Source organism: Rana temporaria, chromosome 1, assembly GCF_905171775.1.
Source record: "Rana temporaria chromosome 1, aRanTem1.1, whole genome shotgun sequence".
NCBI lineage: Eukaryota > Metazoa > Chordata > Amphibia > Anura > Ranidae > Rana > Rana temporaria.
In genome coordinates, this window is record NC_053489.1 from 605,404,969 (window position 1) to 605,427,116 (window position 22,148).

The 22,148-nt window shown below is 45.8% G+C and overlaps 1 protein-coding gene across 2 annotated transcripts in view; it reads right to left on the reverse strand.

The window, feature by feature from the left end:
- LOC120924312 (cytosolic beta-glucosidase-like) overlaps positions 1–22,148 on the reverse strand; it is a 126,164-nt gene that overhangs the window by 52,587 nt on the left and 51,429 nt on the right. For both annotated transcript variants that reach the window (XM_040335191.1, XM_040335190.1), the window contains exon 3: positions 5,274–5,501. In XM_040335191.1, the coding sequence (XP_040191125.1) occupies positions 5,274–5,501 (228 nt within the window). The remainder of the gene's footprint in view (positions 1–5,273; positions 5,502–22,148) is intronic.

A 22,148-nucleotide genomic window follows, 5' to 3' on the forward strand; every position in this document is an offset into this window, starting at 1 on the left:
CATGCGCTCCAGAGCTGGGGAAAAAAATCACGTACAGGTATGTGATTTTGTGCTTAAGTGCCGCCCTGCCGCAGCATATGTACGTGGAGCGGCCCTTAAACGTTTAAGGGGCATGGCAGGGAGTGTGTCCAATGCCTACATACTTTTGCTATTAGGTGCCCCTTGTTCCCATTTCAAAAAGTCAAAAGAAACTAGTTATAAAGTGCCATCTTCTAACACTGGTTGGAAAACCATATGAACATCATCTGGTTGCTATAGGCTTCTTCTCTGGTGTCGGCAGTTATAAATTTAGAATTTCAGTCAAGGGATGACTACATGATCACTTTCTAAAGGGAAATAATACTCTTAGCTTCCTTCATTGTTATCATTCTTTGTTCAATTTGCCCCTTTCATCCTAAATTACTGTATTAGGAATGTTGATATGTATACATAAAGAATGTTAATCATGACTGCAAAGCACAATATTAAAAACAGAATTCACATTTGCTTTATTATTCTATAAACTTTCAGAAAAACATAAGCAAAGGGATATCATCAGAAACTAGCACTACTTCTCAGCAGAACTATACAGCTATAAACCTTAATGAATGGAACAATCACCCACTAAACCCCAAATATTATGACTGATGAATGAATAATTGATGTGCTGAGCCATGAATAAACAACCATTCAGCTACTAGATTAGGTCTGCTATTTTTAGGAAGGTTCTATTTACACCTCCACAAAAAGCATTAATAAAGAGCGAACATGTTCTGCCCATCTTAAAGTGATTGTAAACCCTCACATATACAGTGGGGGAAATAATTATTTGATCCCCTGCATATTTTGTAAGTTTGCCCACTTACAAAGAAATTAAGGGCCAGATTCAGAGACATTTGCCCTGGCGCAGCGTATCAGAGATACGCTACGCCGCCGTATCTTACCTGGCGGAATTTCGAATCCAGGAAGATTTTGCGCCGTAAGTTACGGCAGCGTAGTGTATTTCTCGGCACGTATTTCGAATTGGGCGGGTAGGGGGCGTGATTCATTTAAATGAAGCGCGTCCCCGCGCCCATTGAAATGCGCATGCTCCATTTTGAAATTTCTCGCCGTGCTTTGCGCGAAATGACGTAATTTGAATGAAATGAACGTAGACGTGAGTTATGTCCTTTCCTATTCACGGACGACTTACGCAAATTTTTTTTTTCAAAATTTCGACGTGGGAACGACGGCCATACTTTAACATGGCAGGACTATCTATACGCCACAAAATAGCAGCTTTAACTATACGCCGGGAAAAGCCGACTAGCGGCGACGTAAGAAAATGCGAAAGGACGCGCGTACCTTCGTGGATCGCCGGAAAAAGCTAATTAGCATACCCGACGCGGAAAACGACGCAAACTCCACCCAGCGGGCGCCAAAGTATTGCACCTACGATCCGAAGGCGTACAAAGCCGTACGCCTGTCGGATCGAAGCCAGAAGCCGTCGTATCTTGGTTTGAGGATTCAAACTAAAGATACGACGCGGCAAATTTGAAAGTACGCCGGTGTATCAGTAGATACGCCGGCGTACTTCTTCTGTGAATCTGGCCCTAAGGGTCTATAATGTTTATCATAGGTGTATTTTAAATAATAGAGACAAAGGGCCAGATTCACGTACCTCGGCGCATCTTTATGCCGGCGTAATGCATCTAAAATGCACTACGCCGACGAAACTTTGAGAGGTAAGCAGCATATTCTGAAAGCAAATGCGCGCTGCGTTGCGCCGGCGTAACTTAAATTAGACGGCGTAAGCCGACGTAATTCAAAGTGGGAAGGAAGTGGGCGTGATCCATTTAAATGAAGCGTGACCCCATGCAAATGAAGGGCCGAACGAACTTGGACGTAATTTAGGCAAAGCCCTATTCGCGAACGACTTACGCAAACGACATAAAATTTACAAAATTCGACGTCCATACTTAACATTGCGTACGCCTCATAGAAGCAGGAGCAACGTTACGCCGGAAAAAAACCTAACGCAAACGACATAAAAAATTCCGCTGGGCGCACGTACGTATCTTACGTACGTACGTATCTTAGCCTAATTTTGGCGTATCTTGCTTTCTGAATACAGAGGGAAGATACGCCGGCGTAGCTTTGAATTTACGCGGCGTATCTATAGATACGCCGGCGTAAATCATTGCTGAATCTAGCCCTTTGTGTCTGTGGCACCAGTTAGCCAAGTTACGACCCCAGCTGCCAAACACCGCCTTGGGGACTTATCCAGCTGACCTCAGATACGATTTCTAACATAGTCTGCACTTTCCAAAGAGTGTAGAAAAGAAAAGACAGCAGATATACAAGTAAAACTTATGTAGGAGGATTTGTGTGCAGATTTTGTCAGTTTGCCGACTTGCAAAAGTAATGGAAGGTCTATCATTTTTTATCATAGGTGTATTTTAAATGATAGAGATCGAATATCTACCAACAATTCAGAAAAAGAAACACAATACAAATGCTATAAATTGAGTTGCAGTTCAGTGAGTAAAATAATTATCTGATCCCTAAGCAAAACAGGACTTAGGCCCCATACACACCATAGAATCTATCCGCAGATAAATCCCATCAAATGGGTTTGAGCGGATAGATCCTATGGTGTGTACACGCCAGCGGATCTTTATCCGCGGATATATCTCCCCTGGGATGGATTCCAGCAGATCGGATATTCGCTGACATGCTGAACAAATCCATCTGCTGGAATCCATTCCAACGGATGGATCCGCTCGTCTGTACAGACTCACCGGATCCATCCGTCCAAAGGGATTCCCCGCACGCGTCGTAATGATTTGACGCATGCGTGGAATTCCTTATATGACAGCGTCGCGCCCGTCGCCGCGTCATAATCGCGGCGACGGCGCGACACGTGATCGCCAGAGGATTTCCGCGCGTATTTCAATGTGATGGTGAGTACACTCCATCGCATAGAAATCTGCTGAAATCCTCGAGAGGATTTATCCACGGAAACGGTCCGCTGGACCGTATCCGCGGATAAATTCTCTTGTGTGTATGGGGCCTTAGTACTTGGAGAAACCCTTGTTGGCAACCACAGAGGTAAGACGTTTCTTGTAGTTAGTGGCAAGGTTTGCACACGTCTCAGGAGGGATTTTGGTCCACTCTTCTTTACAGATCTTCTCTAAATCCTTGAGGTTTCTTGGCTGTTGCTTGACAACTCAAAGTTTCAGCTCCATCCATAAATTTTCTATAGGATTAAGGTCTGGATTAAGTGGCTAGGCCACTCCATGAGCTTAATGTGCTTTATTTGAGCCACTTCTTTGTTGCCTTGGTGGTATGTTTTGGGTCATTGTCAACCATCCATGACCCATCTTCAGTGTTTTCTTCCTCCAAACACGACAAGTCGAGTTAATGCCAAAGAGTTACATTTTGGTCTCCTCTGACCACAGCACTTTCTCCTAATCCTTTGTTGAATCATTTAGATGTTCATTGGCAAACTTCAGAGACCAAAATTGAGCTCTTTGGCATTAACTTCACTCGCCGTGTTTTGGAGGAAGAAAAATGCAGACTATGACCCTAAGGGCTCGTACAGACGGACGGACTGTCCGCTCAAAACGGTCCGCCATACACGATACGCGGGGACGTGGCCGCGCCGTCGCCGCGACGATGACGCGGCGACGTGCGCGGCCCTGGAAGTTCGATCACTTCGACGCATGCGAGGGATGGCGGCCGATCGGACATGTATGGTGAGTCTGTACATGCTGTACTGTCAAGGCTGACAGTACATTGTTTACACTGATCATCAGTGCCAATCAGTACCAGTCAGTGCAGCTTATCAGTGTTGCATACCAGTGCCACCTCATCAGTACAGATTATCGGTGCCCATAAGTCTTACCTTGTCCGTGCCCATCAGTGCAGCCTTACCAGCGCACATTAGTGAAGACGAAAAACAGAAACTTTTTTTTTTTGCTTGTTTGTTTGTTTAGCAACAAATAAAAAACCCAGTGATGATTAAATACCACCAAAAGAATGTTTGATCTGTCTAAAAAGAACACCGTATTTATCTTGCTATAATGCGCCCCAGCGTATAGTGCGCACCCCCAACCTAGAATGAAAATTCATGGAAAAAAAATACTTACAGTTTGGATGCCCCTCGTCGGTGTCTTGCCCGCCGTCCATCGGCGGCCTTGTCCGGTCCGGCGTCCTTCTGCGGCCATCGTGGTGTCCTCCCCGCGCTGTGTTTGAACCACTCCGCCGACATATACCGAGCGCAGTACACTCGGGTATAGTCGGGCGGGCTCGGCTCCTCTCGCGTAAAGGACGCACAGGACGTGACCGTGAGCGGGTATTGGCGTATATCGCGCACCCACGATTTTGCCCTGATTTTCAGGGCAAAAAAGTGCGTGGTATACGCCGATAAATACGGTAATTAAAAATGTAATTTGGGTACAGTGTTGCATTACCGCGCAATTGTTATTCAAAGTGCAACAGCACTGAAAGCTGAAAATTGGCCTGGGTAGGAATGGGGGTGAAAGTGTCCGGTATTGAAATGGTTAAGGAAAAAGCTAAAAAATGCTCTTGTCTGCTTGCTTATTCCAGGTCATAGGTTTAAACCATTGGAATAAGTGTGCCAGCATGAAAACCTGGCAACTGGTTTATTCAGGAGAGCCTAACAATGGTACCTTTCTGTTCGAACGCTGCAGAGCTAAAATGATATATAGAGCTCCCCCTAGTGGCTAATTTACAAATCTCTATATTTAATGACATAACAAAAAATCCAGCAAGAATGTAAAAACATGATGGCTTATCATTGTATACTGGAATGTAGTTACTCATAAGAAGGAGAGCCATTCACACTGCTGAGCTATAACAGAGGACCTACAAAATCTAATTAGAAGAATATGTCCTGTGTTGAGCTAATTTGCTACCATATGATAGAAAAATGACAAACGCGGAATCTGATCAGTTGCTTTACCCAGCAGCATTGCCCTAATTGCAGGAAATGTTGATTTATATATCTGAAGCTCCCACTTATTGTTTACATATACAGATATTCTCTGGCAAACGATATCATTTAAATGGTGGAATAACAGCGATGAGGTTGTACAAAGTCAATACATCACATATTATAGTAATTAGAACATGTTATTAATAGACAGCAAATATAGTTGGCAGTCTTTATTTGATCTTCCCAATGTACCACTACATAGATTGATGCTTGTGAACACCCGGAATTAATTATGCCAGACAATAGCAATAACCTTGATTAAAGCTTCAACCTTGTATCCGTAAGAAACAATTACCTTTCTGGTTGATAAAACCTGTCGTCCCATCAGGTAACAGACGTGACCAGGAAAAAGAGAAGCGGTAATGAGTCAATCCAAGCTGTTTGATGCATTTCAAATCTTCCTCCCACAGAGTGTAGCTGCCACAAGCAACATCTCCAGTCTGGTTCTTAAGAACGCGATCTCCTCCCTGATGGGTGAATGTATCCCAGACATTGGGGCCTTTCCCATCCGCATCCCATCCTCCTGAAGAAAGGCAAAACAGGAAAACGCTTTACAAGAATGCCAGCTCTAAAGCAATCCACCATTCGGTGTCAATGTAACACACAGAGGGGCCTAATTTGTTAAAGTGTCTAAAGAAAAAATGTCTTGGTTCCCCTTGGCACCAATTATAATTCTTGGCAATGCTCATAATTTGAACCTGAGACCATGGGCATCCGCTGAAATTTTTTCAGAGGGGGGGCGCTTCGGCAGTGGTCATACACAGTCGCATTTTACCCTTTCTTAAAAGCGCCCCCACATTAAAATGAAAAAACACCCCACTGTGCCCCCTGCATCTTTCAATATCTCTTTGTCACTACTGTGTACCCCCTCTCCACAACTGCACCTCTGGACCCTTTACATTACACAGCACCCCACAGCTCTGGCCCCCTTTATATTACACAGCACCCTGCATCACTGGCCCCCTTTACATTACACAGCACCCCACAGCTCTGGCCCCCTTTACATTACACAGCACCCCACAGCTTTGGCCCCCTTTACATTACCCAGCACCCTGCATCACTGGCCCCCTTTACATTACACAGCACCCCACAGCTCTGGACCCCTTTACATTACACAGCACCCTGCACCACTGGACCCCTTTACATTACACAGCACCCTGCACCACTGGACCCCTTTACATTACACAGCACCCTGCACCACTGGACCCTTTTACATTACACAGCACCCTGCACCACTGGACCCCTTTACATTACACAGCACCCTGCACCACTGGACCCTTTTACATTACACAGCACCCTGCACCACTGGTCCCCTTTACATTAAACAGCACCCTGCATCACTGGACCCCTTTACATTGCACAGCACCCTGCACCTCTGGACACCTTTACATTACACAGCACCCCTTTCCCTTGACTGAAACACTACACTATATTGACAGTATATTTATTTCAGGTCTAAAAGAGGAACCTTTTGAAATGAGGGACAAATGGATTTGATTCCAGAAGAGGGACAGGCACTCTAAATAAGGGATAACTAAAAACAATGCCGTAGGCTACAACTCTGTGTTGTGTTTGCTCTGCGTTTACAGACTTGCTAAAAACCCTTTTTAGAAAATAGTCTAGTGTTACCTGTGGCAACAGATGTTGGAACTAACAAAGCACAGGCCCAGTAAACAATATCAAACGACGCTCCCCTCCCTCTGTCCTCCGGCGCTCGTATCGTATGTCATGGAGCTGGGTCTGTGTGCAAGGTCCCGTCCCCCTAGTTCGGCTCGTGTGATAGGCAGAACACTAAAAGACTATCAGACGAGCCGAACTAGGGGGACAGGACCTTGCACACAGACCCAGCTCCATGACATACGATACGAGCGCTGGAGGACAGAAGGAGGGGAGCGCTGCAGTCACCGCTTAAATCTGCCCCAGGGCCAGTCCGGCCCTGTTCTTGGCTCTCCCTGGTGCTTCCAGGGGGGGTAAAGGACCCCCCTTGCCCTATGGAGCGGACGCCCATGCCTGAGACCCAGCATCCTGCATTTACTCTCTGTGGTTTTATCAGAAAGTATTGTGGTTAACCAACTCTAGAAATGTATTTGCAATGTGGTTTCTGGCCTGGCACCTTATCAGGACCCTCCTTTAGGAAGGTTATAGGAGGGCAAGTCTATTGTGCCTAAAGTGCCAAACGCAGCATACATGCACATATTAGACAATTAATAGGATGGATAATCGGCTGAATGACCAGGTAAGGAGTCAGTGTAACTTTCAGTTTACTAAACAGATGCACAATTAGAATCAATAATGCAAAACAGGCACAGAACAGCAAAACAAGCTTATAATGCAGAATGATACAAAATAGAACATGAAAGCTTCACAAACATGGACTCTTTACAGCAATGTCACTGTAGATCAATCAGAGTAACATAAGGCTGCATAGCATAGTCTATATATGAGTTTCTAACAACAATTAGCCGGATTCACGTAGAGCGGCACCATCTTTTGGCCGGCGTATCGCATCTCATATGCGCTACGCCAACGTAACATAGAGGGGCAAGATCAGTATTCACAAAGCACTTGCTCCGTAAGTTGTGGCGGCGTAGCGTAAATTGGCCGGCGTAAGCCTGCCTAATTCAAAGTAGCAAGGAAGTGGGAGTGATGTATTAAAATGAAGCGTGACCCCATGTAAATGAAGGGCCGAACGAACGGCGCATGTGTGCGCATGCTCAGAATCACGTCGCATATACTCCCTTAGATACGACAGCTCAATGCCTACAACGTGAACGTAACCTACGCCCAGCCCCATTCACGTATGACTTACGTAAACGACGTAAAATCCGACGGCTGTTCTGACGTCCATACCCTAACATGACTTACACCTGCTTTATGAGTCGTAACGTTACGCCGGACGTACGCCTTACTAAAACGGCGTAGATTACAGCGACAGGCGTAAGTACGTTCCTGAATCAGCGTATCTTGCTAATTTACATATTCAACGCGTAAATCAATGGAAGCGCCCCTTGCGGCCAGCGTAAATATGCGCCCAGGCTCCGACGGCGTAGGGAACTTACGTCGGTCGGATGAAGCCACAATTCAGGCATATCTAGCTTTAGGAATTAGGTGCATAGATACAACAGCGCTTCAGTGCACTTACTCGGCATATATAAAGATACGTCGGCGTAAGTGCTTTAAGAATCCGGGCCAGAGAGTCTAGCTGAGAATCACCTCTTTAGAAAACCGTTAAAGCGGTGTTCCACCCCAAAAAAAAAAAAATAATTAAAAAAACAGCAGCTACACATACTTCGGCTGCTGGCTTTTAGGCTGGATTCACACCTATGCATTTTTAGTGCTTTTTGCATTTTGCAGATTTGCACTACAGAATGTGTTCCATAGGAAACCATGGTAAATGGACTATAGTGCAAAGTAATCCCTAAAAAAACACCCTGCAAGACAAAGGCATAATGAGCTAGTATGCATAGCATACTAGCCCATTATGAATTACTTACCTGAGATCGAAGCCCCCGCAGTGGTCCTCGTTCCCCTCCTCCTTCGTCACCATCTCTCCCGTTGTGACTTTCGGGTATCACGGCTCTGGCGCTGTGTCTGGCCGGAGCCACAATGACGTCACTCCCAGGCATGAGCACGGGAGTGGGGAGTCACGGCACGATCGCCTTCAGAAACGCCGTGCTTAGTGCGCCTGCGCCGTTGTCTACGGTACATGCGCCGTAGACATCAGTGCCCACCTTTTTTGCAAATATCTCCTAACCCGTGCAGGTTTAGGAGATATTTCTTGCACCTACAGGTAAGCTTTAATCTAGGCTTACCTGTAGGTAAAAGTGGTCTGTAAGGGTTTACAACCACTTTAATAAATGGACACTTACTTGTCTTGGAGTCCAGCGATGTCGGCACCCGCAGCTGTCCATCAGCTGTCGGGTGCTGCCGCCGCCATTGCGGGTAAGGGTACCCAGCAGTGTAGCCTTTCGGCTTCACGCCAATAACCCTACTGTGCATGCGCGAGGCTCCACTCCTCTCTCCTACTGGCCAGGCGGCTGGGGGGAAGAGGAGGGAGCCCTGCGCTGACACCACAGGCCGTGGCCCAGACTCCCGGAAGGGGGAAAGGATACCTGTCAAAGACCTGTCAAGGCCCCCCTTCCCCCCAAGGTGCCAATTATGTCACTGGAGGGGGGGGGGATCCGATGAGTGTAAGTTCCACTTTTGGGTGGAACTCCGCTTTAAGGTGTTACTAAACCCAGGACGCTGCATTCACTGTATCTGGTCTCCCACAGAACACGGAAATGCAATTATTTTAGTAAATATAAACTGCTAAATACCTTTTCTCATCAGCAGTATATAGCAGTCATGTGACTTCTATCAGTGTCTTGTAGAGGAGTTTTCATTCTATTCTGACTGCCCTTTGAGGCTGCAGGACCCCTGACCCTCTGTCTAGACAGTGCTGATTGGCCCTGTGCCGATCACATGCACCCTCCCAAGAAAAAAACAAAAATCTCTAGCAATACACACCAAACTGAGCATATGACTCCAATGGTTTTGTCTTATCAGGAGATGGATTGGGAACAGTGGAAGAAGGGGAGAATCAGAAAACAGGATCAAGCAGCCTTTTTACACAATGCAGAGGATTAACCCCTTAGGTTCCACAGTGAGTATAACAATGTTTACCATAAAGATTTCCGGCAGACCAGATGGTCGCTTGAGTCTCTATGATCATTTGGAGGCCGGGCGTGATGTTATGACATCACGCCCAGACTCTGCATTCAAATAAATAGCGCCGCCTCAGCTGGGAAGCCGAGATCGTTATTTTGTATTATTATTATTTCAGGCTTCATAGCCTAGCCATTTGAGACCCGCGCTGTAGACGAAAGACGTCCACAGTGCGGCTCTCAACTGCCGGGTGGACGTCCCTGGACGTTCTTTTATTTGTATTCCCCGCACGCGCCGCTGGGGGGAAAAACTGTGCCCGGTGCATCGCTGAGATGCCGATGCACGTGCCTGGCAGCCATGATGTCTGCCAGGTACCCGCGATCGGCAGTGTCAGAGCAGGGACGTGGAGCTCTGTGTGTAAACACACAGATCCACGTCCTGTCAGGGAGAGAGGAGACCGATCTGTGTCCCTTGTACATAGGGACACAGATCGGTCACCTCCCCCAGTCAGTCCCCTTAACCCACAGTAAGAATCACTCCCAGGGAATACATTTAACCCCTTCCTCGCCCCCTAGTGTTAACCCCTTCCCTGCCAGTCACATTTATACAGTAATCAGTGCATTACTATAGCACTGTTCGCTGTGTAAATGTGAATGGTTCCAAAATAGTGTCAAAAGTGTCCGATATGTCCGCCGCAATATCGCAGGCCTGACAAAATCGCAGATCGCCGCCATTACTAGTATAAAAAAAAAATCATAAATCTATCCCCTATTTTGTAGGCGTTATAACTTTTGCGCAAACCAATCAATAAACGCTTATTGCGTTTTTTTTTTTTTTTTTTACCAAAAATAATACGTATCGGCCTAAGTAAAAAATATTGGGGCAGATCCACAAAAGTATTACGCCGGCGTATCTCTTGATACGCCACGTAATTTCAAATTTTGTATCTTCAAAACAAGATACGACGGCATCTCGGCTAGATCCGTCAGGTGTACGTCTTAGTACGCCGTCGGATCTAAGCTGCAATTTTTCGGCGGCCGCTAGGTGGCGTTTCCGTCGAATTCCGTGTCGAGTATGCAAATTAGCTAGTTACAGCGATCCACGAACGTACGTCCGGCCGGCGCATTTTTTTACGTCGTTTGCGTTCGGCTTTTTCCGGCGTATAGTTAAAGCTGCTGTTATGAGGCGTACTCAATGTTAAGTATGGCCGTCCTTCCCGCGTAGAAATTTGAAATTTTTACGTCGTTTGCGTATAGGGATTTGTGTAGAATGATGTCACCGTCGGAAGCATTGGCTTTTTCCGGGTTAATTTCGAGCATGCGCACTAAGAAACCCCCAGGGACGGCGCATGCGCAGTTAAAAAAAAACGTTTACGTCGGGTCACGACGTATTTACATAAAACACGCCCCCATTACATCCATTTGAATTCCGCACCCTTACGCCGCCAAAGATACACTACGCCGCCGTAACCTACGGCGCGGATTCTTTGTGGATTAAAAAAAAAAAGTAAGTTACGACGGCGTAGTGTATCTTAGATACGCTACGCCCGGCGCATAAATGCGCCGCTGTACGAGGATCTGCCCCATTGTGTTTTTTTTTTCAAATTTTTCTGTCTTTTTTGTTTAAAAGCGCATAAAATAAAAAACGCAGAGGTGATAAAATACCTTCAAAAGAAAGCTCTATTTGTGGGGAAAAAATGATAAAAATATAATTTGGGTACAGTGTTGTATGACCGCGTAATTGTCATTCAAAATGCGTCAGCGCTGAAAGCTGAAAATTGGTCTGGGCAGGAAGGGGGTTTAAGTGCCCAGTAATGAAGTGGCTAGAGGTGAGATTTGGGGTAGGATTGACCCCCACATCTCACTGTAAAGAGGACCTGTCATGCCATATTCCTTTTACAAAGGATGTTTACATTCCTTGTAATAGGAATAAAAGTGATAAAAAATTGTTTTATTTTTTTAAAGTGTCAAACTAAAAAAAGAAAAGTAAAATTAACAATAAAAAATAATTAAAATTTAAAGCGCCCCTGTCCCCGTATGCTCGCACACAGAAGTGAACGCATACGTTAAACGGTGTTCTAACCACACATGTGAGGTATCGCTGTGAATGTTAGAGCAAGAGCAATAATTCTAGCACTATTCTATACCTCTAAACTGGTAACCTGTGGACATTTTTAAAGCTTCACCTATGGGCATTTTTAAGTACCGAAGTTAGGCGCCATTCCACAAGTGTGTGCAGTTTTGAAGTGTGAAATGTTAGGTATCTATTTACTCAGCGAAACTTCATCTTTCACCTTATGCAAAAAAATAGTGCTAACTTTTTTTTTTTTTTTTTTTAAGTATAAAGCAGTTTTTATTTAAAAAAAATGCGTTTAAAAAATTGCTGCGCAAATACCGTGCAAGATAAAAAGCGACCGCCATTGTATTCTCTAGGGTCTCTGCTAAAAAAAAACATATATAATGTTTGGATGTAATTTTCAAGCAAAATAGTTGATGATTTTTACATGTAGGAGAGAAATGTCATAATTGTCCTTCCAAAAATAGAACGTCCGCTTTAACTGACAGTGACCCCCTGACATGCCACATTTGGCATGTAATTTTTTGGGGGGGAGCGGATACTATTCCTTCTACGGACACCAATGACTGGGCACTATTCTTCCCACTGACACCAATGATGGAGCACTATACCTCCCTGACACCAATGAACGGGCACTATTCCTCTCATTGACACCAATGACTGGGCACTATTCTTCCCACTGACACCAATGATGGGGCACTATTCCTCCTACTGAGACTAATGATGGGCACTATTAATTCCATTGACACCAATGATGGAGCACTATACCTCTTCCTGACACCAATGAACGGGCACTATCCCTCTCATTGATACCAATGATGGGGCACTATTCCGCCTACTGACACCAATGTCTGGGCACTATTCTTCCCACTGACACCAATGATGGGGCACAATTCCTCCTACTGATACTAATGATGGGCACTATTACTTCCATTGACACCAATGATTGAGCACTATACCTCTCCCTGTCACCATAGATGGAGCACTATACCTCTCCCTGACACCAATGAACGGCACTATTCCTCCCACTGACACCAATGATGGAGTACTATACCCCTCCCTGATGCCAATGGGTGGGCACTATTCCTCTCATTGAAACCAATGATGGGGCACCATTCCTCCTACTGATACTAATGACTGGGCACTATTCTTCCCACTGGCACCAATGATGGGGCACTATTCCTCCTACTGACACCAATGATGGGGCACTTTTCCTCCTACTGACACCAATGATGGGCACTATTCCTCCTACTGACACCATTGACTGAGCACTATTCTTCCCACTGATGCCAATGATGGGCAATATTCCTCCTACTGATAGTAATGATGGGCACTATTACCGTATTTATCGGCGTATACCGCGCACTTTTTTGCCCTGAAAATCAGGGCAAAATTGTGGGTGCGCGGTATACGCCGATACCCGCTTTCCCGCGACGAGTTTTGAATACTGCGCCGAGCGCAGTACACTCGGGTTTAGTCGGCCAGTCTCGGCTCCTTCTGCGCTCACGTCCTGGACGTACAGGACGTGAGCGCGAGTGTTGCCCGAGCCTGCCCGACAATACACGAGTGTACTGCGCTCTGTATATGTCGGCGCAGTATTCAAACTCGGCGCGGGAAACGAGCAGGGAGGACGCGAGGACGCCGCAGAAGGACGCCGGACCCGACGAAGAGGACACCCGAAGCCCGCAGACGGACCCGGACCCGACGAAGAGAACACCCAAAGCCGCAGAAGGACGCCGGACCCGACGAAGAGGACACCCGAAGCCGCAGACGGACGCCGGACCCGACGAGGCCGCCGATGGACGCCGCGCAAGACACCAAAACTAAGTACAAAAAAAACTTTTTTTCCACAGGATTCGGGGCCACTTTAGGGGTGCGCGGTATACGCGGGAGCGTGTTATACCGCGATAAATACGGTACTTCCATTGACACCAATGATGGAGCACTATACCTCGTCCTGACAATGAAAGGGCACTATTCCTCTCATTGATACCAATGACTGGGCACTATTCCTCCAAGTAACACCAATGATGAGGCACTGTTCTTCCAAGTAACACCAATGGTGGGGCACTATTCCTTTCATTGATACCAACAATAGAGTGCCGATACGCCCACTAGTACCGATGATGGAGTACTTTTTACTCCCACTGAGGCCAGGACATTTTCTGCTCCTTCTGACCACAGACTGGCCCCCTAAATATTGAAGGACAGTAAACTGACCCTTTGTTTAGAAATGTTGGAGACCTCTGCTCTATATTGGTAAAAATCTTATGTACTTTATTTTTTCCATTGGAGACTTCAAAACAGTTTTTGGTTGTATTTTGGGAAAACGGCATTCCTGACAAGAACCACGGATATTTTCTGTACTTACTGGAAATGTTCTTAGCCTGAAATATGAAAACTAATGCGGCCACCACATCTGAGGACTGGCACACGGGAATATAATGCATTTTCCTTCTTGGGTTTAGATACACTTCAATTCAACTTATCCTGGAAAACCCTTTAATGAGCTTTCCCAATTGTTTCTCTGTAATGTAGATAAAAAGAGAGAGAACATCCAAACCCCATCTTAATGTCAAAAAGATTCAGTGTCTTTATTTTCTTTATTATTATCATTGATTTTTCAGTGGATGGTGGAATTACACCAGACAATAGTGTTCTGTTGATTAGAAATTGATATTTTTGGAATTCTGCGCTCTGGACATGAAATGTGTTGCTAAGGGATATTCCCATTATAAAAGAGGCTTTAAATGACCTTCATCATTAGCAGCACATCTTTGTGCTATAAAATACGCTACTTATGTCATCTTTTTCACTCACGCTGTGATTGCACTTGTCTTTCCCTCAGGCTCCCACTTCCTGAGTGCTGCCATTAATGGCTGCCTAATGCTTTTCTTATCAGGGAACCGGCCTTCATTAAAATTGGTGTCACGGAAAAAGGAAGTTGATTTTTTTTTTTCCCTTTTAAATTACTGTAATGCAAATAGTTCAGGAGAACTTGCACAACATCTAGCCGCTGCAGAACTGGAGCAAATATTTATGAAAAAGTGCTGCCAACATATTCCATGGTGCTTTATGTCGTACACAGGCCATTTCCTTACAGGAGTTTAATGTGGATCTGCAGCATGACCGCATTTAGGCAACCTTTGCTATAGTATACTTCACATTATAGCTAGCCATATGTGGATCAGCCATTCAGCCAGTTAAACAAGAACTGGACAAAATGTGATCCCTCTATGGCAGGGATCCTCAAACTACGGCCCTCCAGCTGTTGCAGAACTACACATCCCTTGAGGCATTGTAAACAAGGCTGTATCCTGGTCTAGGCCAACAAGGCCCAGGCCTAGGGCGGAACTTTGCAGGGGGGCGGCACGGAAAGAGTCTCCGCCAGCTTGCGCTTCACTGTTAATGTAGCGCCAGTCTTATGAGGCAGACTGGGCTGAGAGGCAAATTAGTCTAACGCCCCATAAAGCAGCTGCACTGCTTCCAGTATGCGGGCGGGCGGCCGGCATTCCGCAACTGTGGGGGGTGCTTCTTATAATTCTGACTGTCTTATCATCCTGGACCACAAACCCTTCCTCACTGTGCTGCACCATTGGCATGGTCCTCTCCATAAAATTATCAGAAAATTGTGCTTGAAGTGGAACTATAGGCAACACTTTTTTTTTTCATTTTGGATGGAGTAAGGGGGGGTTAGAGCCCCTGTCAGTTTATTTTTTACTATCCCTGTCCCATTGCAGACATTTTCCTTCACTTCCTGGCCCATACCCAAACAGGAAGTGAGAGAAAAACTATGCAAATTAAGGAAATTCATTGCTCCCCCCCTCCCCCCCAAAACTAGTGTCCCCACTCCAAAATTCAAGGGCGGTCTTAAAAGGCAAGGGGTGTGGTCTTGACAGAAAGGGGTGTGTCATATTTAAATTAGAGTCAGGCCTAGGGCAGCACAAATCCTAAATACACCTCTGATTGTAAAACTCTGACATTCACAGACATGACTAGGCATGATGGGAATTGTAGTTCCGGAACAACTGGAGGGCCGTAGTTTGAAGACCCATGGTCTATGGCCATTCCCATTATTCAGAAGTCAATCTATTGATTGACTTCTCACGAAGCGGCTTATTGGTACATTTTGGCCCATTCAGCAGGGACAAGCCAAATTTGTCTATGGCTGGCCCTCACTTAACAGAAGTCGTTCTGTGTATTCTGACAGTGGTGGAGTCCCCGCTATCAGAATACAACAGTGGCGGTGCATCCATAAAGGGCCGCCCCCTCTCCTGCACCACTCTATCACCATAGATGGATTCATGCAATGCATGAATCTATCTATCTATTGTCGCCGCTGCCCCCTATTCAGGTGTCCGGCCCCTTGTCGGGCATCTGAATTACAGCAGCTTTTTTTTTTTTGGAAGCGTCTGATTAGAGCCATGGGCTCTAATAGGCATCCTGATTAGAGCCTCGGCTCTAATAGGCTCTCAAATTGGTAAACAGCGGGCGCAATGCTGTGCATTCGCTGTTTACTCAGTGTAGTGTTAGGGAAGCAAATAAATCGCTTTCCTAACACTGACCCGCCTCCCAACCAATCAGGTGCTCGTGTCTGGTTACCTGTCACCCGATTGGCTGAAGCGACAGGCGCTGTGAATGGACGCCCAGGCGTCCAATCATAGCAGAGGATGGGAAGAGGATGGGAGAAGACATTGAAGACTTGGAGCGTGGAGGACAGTGCCGTGACCCGAGACAAATAAGTGCCGGACGGGGGATGCACACTGGCACCATTTGATGGGGCACAGTAGCGGCAATTGATGGGGCACACTGGCTGTAATTGATGGGGCACACTGGCAGCAATTGATGGGCACACTGGCAGCAATTGATGGGCACAGTAGCTGTGTTTGATGGCACAGTGGCGGCAATTTATGGGTACAGTGGCTGCGTTTGATGGGCACATTAGTTGTGCTTGATGGGCACAGTGGCTGCGCTTGATGGTCACAGTTACTGCAATTAATGTGTTTTTTTTTTCCAGTTTGTTTGCGTCCCCCAAATATTTTGAGCACCAGCCACCACTGGAATACAATGTAACGGCGGGGAGGAGAATCAGTTCATTTAAAAAATAAAAATCAATCTGTAGACATCCTTTTTTCTCCTATTCACGCTAACAAAGTGGCTAGGGGAATCTTCACTGCCAGCTATAGTATGCAGGCTGCTGAGACGCCCACAGCTGCTTGAATACCCAAACAGCAACTTCATCTGATAGGATGCAGTCACTCTTTGGCTGATAATTTTTCACCCAGTTTAGGTCGTTTTTAAATCCACTTTTGTCAAGCCAGGTAATGTTTGCAGTGCCACCCACAGCGATCTTGGCTAATTCAGGTGAAGTTTCAACCGTTTATGGCCAGCTTTACTTCTTAGTTTGCTCTCCTCCAGAGCTGATAACCCTACAGCCATAGCTCCCAACTGTCCCTGATTTCGAGGGACTGTCCCTGATTTGAAGCAATGTCCCTCTTTCCCCCTCATTTTGGTCATATCTATATAGTTGTATATAAAATGCACTTTTTATCTTTCAAAAAGTGTTTCCCAGTGCTAAACCTTTCATCCAAATACTAAATTGCTGCATTTGTAAATTTTAAAAGCCAATATAAAGGAATAGTAGTGGTAAAAAAAGCCCTTGCCAATTTAATTAACCTTTTTTCGGGGGTTAATTTTCCTTTAATGGTGTGTGGCAGGGGGCGTGTCCTATGCCTACATACGTTTGCTAGTAGGTGTCCCTCATCCCATCTCAAAATTTTGTGAGGTACGCAATCAGCCCTTATTCGCTGTTCGGTCCTCCATTACTGTCATCTTGTCCTCCACTTCTTCTGAGTCTAGTGTCTTCTCCCTTTGCCAATTGGGTAGCCACTGATGATGTAACTCTTGCGTGTGTAAGGCTGGTGCAGTCTACTTTCTCCACAGTAGGTGGTGCTCACTGAAGCGGAACTGCAGTTGGAGAGCAAGTCCATCGTTTCTCTATGGTTTCCTATGCCATTGGGGAAGCATCCATTTGGATACCCCATGTGACTCTGGCATCCATATTGAGTCAGGCAGAGCCCATTTAAAGTGGAGTTCCACCCATAAATATAACATTACACCAGTAGTTTTAAAAAAAATGTCATTAGTCCTTTAAGAATTTTTTTTTTTTTTTAGATGCCTTCAAAGTGTTGTTGCTAGGCAGAATAGTTAATCTTCCCACTTCCTGCACCTAGGTGCTTAATGCTTCCTAACCTACACCGCACAGACTCCTGGGAATGTAGTGGGTGTAACTTTCCAGGAGTCTGTGCACTCCCCAGTCTCGAAGAATCATGTGACTTGGACAGTACAGGTGCTGAAACCTGATCTGAAACCTATTACACTGCTTGTGCAGCACTGAGCTTGTGCGAGATCTGCAAGGCTGAAATCCAGGAAGTCATACAGTCTGGCTTCATGATGCCCACACTTAAGATGGCCCCAGTCAAATTTCGATTTTATAAAGTGTCTAAATGCTGTAACAACCTAACAAAACGGACCTTAGTTTACAGACTAACTTTACTAGAATACATTAAGCTTGTGTATTACAGGGATATTTATATTTAAAAAGTGAAATTGTGGCCGGAACTCCGCTTAAAGGCCCTGGCACATATTTGTGAGTTGGTAGAGTAGGGACAGGTACCCTGCTTGTTAGGTACAGCACTATCATTAGGGAAAGGTTCCTGACATGAAGGGAAAGCATAGGGTTTGCAAACCCTGTGAAAACCTGCATGTTGGGCATAAGATAGCCAGGCCGCATTCTTTCCCTCTCTACAGATGTTGACAGTCGGCTACAGTCTGCTCTCTACATGTTTATGGAACTGTGAGTGTCTCGGTTGGGCTGCCTTCCCACCAGGTTATTTGCAAATCGTCTCTGCATTATTTCAATACAAGTTCTTTCACGCCACTGGGACTGAGTGTCTTATTCCGCTGCACCACGCCTGGACCTCTTATAAGGCAGTACAGCCAGTCCTCCTGTACAGAGCCCAGGCCCCATCCGTTTAAAAGGGGAACAGAAGGGCAGGCTGTACTGTCTTATTTCAGAAATTGATCCTCTTCTGCCTCCCTTTGCAGCACTCCCCGCTCCTCCTCTGCTCTAACCCTCCGGCTGCACTGCAGGGGGATTGGTTCTTGCACATGCGCCATTTCTGTCTGATGCTCAGGTCCCTGTGTGCCCCTTTCCCCGCAGCGCTGCTGGCTTCCCTCCTCTCCCACTGGCAGCTGCTCCAGGCACACAGATAGAGGTTTTAGGATGGGAACCGGGGGAAGGGGCCAGTAAATATGTCATTTTTTGGCCCTTTCCTGAATGAATGAACACAGTGAGCGACCAGTATCAATCACTCCTGAGACCATTCATCACTAAAGCATAGTAAACTGTATTTTCTATGCTTCGGTTTGTGAATGAACAGGAAGACTCAGAGCACTTTCTATTCATTTATCTGTGCAGCTGATGTTGCAGAGAAGGGGACTGACGAATCTATCAGCACTGTCATGCTGTAGGGGCCCCCGTGATTTCTCGCAGGTGTGAATTTTTAAACCCCCTGTCATATTTGGTAGGCAGTACCACTGCTGAACATGACCTATTCAAGTAAATGGGGCTGCACTGCAACTACAAGCCAAGCGCTAGCCTTGCGGTTTCAGTGCATTATTCCCATTTAAAAACCCCGTATAACTGTAAAGATAAAACAAAAAACGGCATTTAGAAGATGCGCCTGCACCACTCTCTGAAAAGCGATCCCCAAAACACAGATATAAACAAGTCCAAAGAAGAATTATTTTTTAGTATGCACAGGGATGCAGCCTAAAGATGGCCATACACCATACAACCGGATTGTACAATCTCCTCTACAAGTGTAGTGCAGTGCAAAGGCCTGTATGTCTGTTTTAAAACAAAATCATTGGATTATTTAGGTGTCCTCCTACTACAGTTTTGGTAACTCTAAGGCCCCTTTCACACGGACGGATAGAATGGTGCTTTTAGCTGCGGATTTTCTAGTTTTCTACTGCACCTAAAAGCACACAATGCTTTCCTATGGCCCCCATTCACACACAGCGTTTAGCTGCGATTTCGTTACATGCGGTTTGGTGCGAATAGAAAAAATTGAATGCCTCCAGGTGCGATTTAGCGCAGCTATATGCACATAACCGCAGGTAATCGCAGTCTTTTGTGTCAACTGGGGATAGCAGCGTGAGAAAAAAAAAGAATGCAGAGGACCGAAATGCATCATGGGTAGATTCAAGGGACCAAAAAATAAAAATAATTGCTATGGGAAGGACGATCGTAGCTAAACGCGGCCGCATGTAAACGCAGGTAATCGCAATGTACAAATGCAGCCAATCGCAGTGCCTGTAGCCTTGAATTTTCCAGAAGATTTACATGCTTTTAACTGCTGCAAAACAGCCTTACGTGTGAAAGGGGCCTAAAGGACATTGTACAATGAGATTGTATGGTGTATGGCTAGCTTAACCACTTAAGGACCCCTTCACGCCGATATACGTCAGCAGAATGGCACGGCTGGGCACATCAACGTATATGTACGTTGCCCTTTAAGCCCGGTCGCGGGCGCGCACCCGTGGCGCGCTCCGGCGACCCAGTCCGAAGCTCCGTGACCGGGATTGCGGGACCCGATCGCCCTGGAGTCCCGCGATCGGTCCCTGGAGCTGAAGAGCGGGGAGAGCCGTATGTAAACACAGCTTCCCCGTTCTTCACTGTGGCGGCGTCATCGATCGTGTGTTCCCTTTTATAGGGGGACACAATCGATGACGTCACACATACAGCCACAACCCCCTACAGTTGTAAACACATATTAGGTCATACATAACCCCTTCAGCGCCCCCTGTGGTTTACTCCCAAACTGCAACTGTCATTTTCACAGTAAACCATCCTTTTTTTGCTGTGAAAATGACAATGTTCCCAAAAATGTGTCAAAATTGTCCGAAGTGTCCGCCATAATGTTGCAGTCCCGAAAAAAAAAAAAAAATCGCTGATCGCCGCCATTAGTAGTAAAAAAAAAAAATATTAAAAATGCAATAAAACTATCCCCTATTTTGTAAACGCTATAAATTGTGCGCAAACCAACCGATCAACGCTTATTGCGATTTTTTTTTACCAAAAATAGGTAGAAGAATACGTATCGGCCTAAACTGAGGGGAAAAAAAATGTTATATATTTTTGGGGAATATTTATTATAGCAAAAAGTAAAAAACATTGCATTTTTTTCAAAATTGCCGCTCTATTTTTGTTTATAGCGTAAAAAATAAAAACCGCAGAGGTGATCAAATACCACCAAAAGAAAGCTCTATTTGTGGGGAAAAAAGGACGCCAATTTTGTTTGGGAGCCACGTCGCACGACCACGCAATTGTCTGTTAAAGCGACGCAGTGCCGAATCGCAAAACCTGGCCGGGTCCTTTAGCTGCATTTTGGTCCGGGTCTAAAGGGCCAGATTCACAGAAGAGATATGACGGCGTTTCTCTGAAACAGGTGTAATTGACTTACACCGTCGGATCTTAGGATGCAGTACCTCGGCCGCCGCTGGGTGGAGTTCGCGTCGTATATCAGCGTCGGGTATGCAAATTAGCAGTTACGGCGATCCACAAAGGTTTATCCCATTGTTACGTTGGCGCAAGTCTTAGTTTCCCGTCGCAAAATTAGGGGTACTTTAACATGGTGTAAAATTACTCCACCATGTTAAAGTATGCCCGTCGTTCCCGCATCGCTTTTGAATTTTTTGTTTTTCCCGGCGTAAGTACGTTACGCACGTCGCCGCCGTAATTTCGCGCAAAGCACGTCGGGAAGATTGCGAACGGAGCATGCGCATGCGTCCGGCGCGGGAGCGCGCCTAATTTAAATGGTACCCGCCCCATTTGAATTGGGCGGGCTTGCGCCAGACGTGTTTACGATACACCGGCGCAAGTTTACAGGTAAGTGCTTTGTGGATCGGGCACTAACACTGAAAACTTGCGGCGGTGTAACGTAAACGGGTTACGTTACACGGCCGCAATTGTACCTGAATCTGGCCCTAAGTTCTTGCGCACATGCCTCAGGATAAACTGATCTGGGGAGTATAATCAAACTTTATACTTCCCAGGTTCATTTCTCCTGTGTTTGGATGCAAATGTTCAAGAATTTACACGTGTTTAGCTGCAGAAAACCAGCAATCCAATCCCAGGACCCACCAAATTCTTCTTTGTGTAAGCACAGATAGATCGATCGCACATAATCGCAGCTGAATAGCAAAGCACAATGTGCTTCCAGGGGCATCCAGATGCAAACGCACATAATTTGACGCGTGTATTGGGACCAATGAAAGCTACTCTTTATTGTAAAAGGAAATGAAAACAATGCACACACACACATGTATATATATACAGAATGTAGACCATCCAGAGTCATTTCACTGTCAGTTGTTGCCG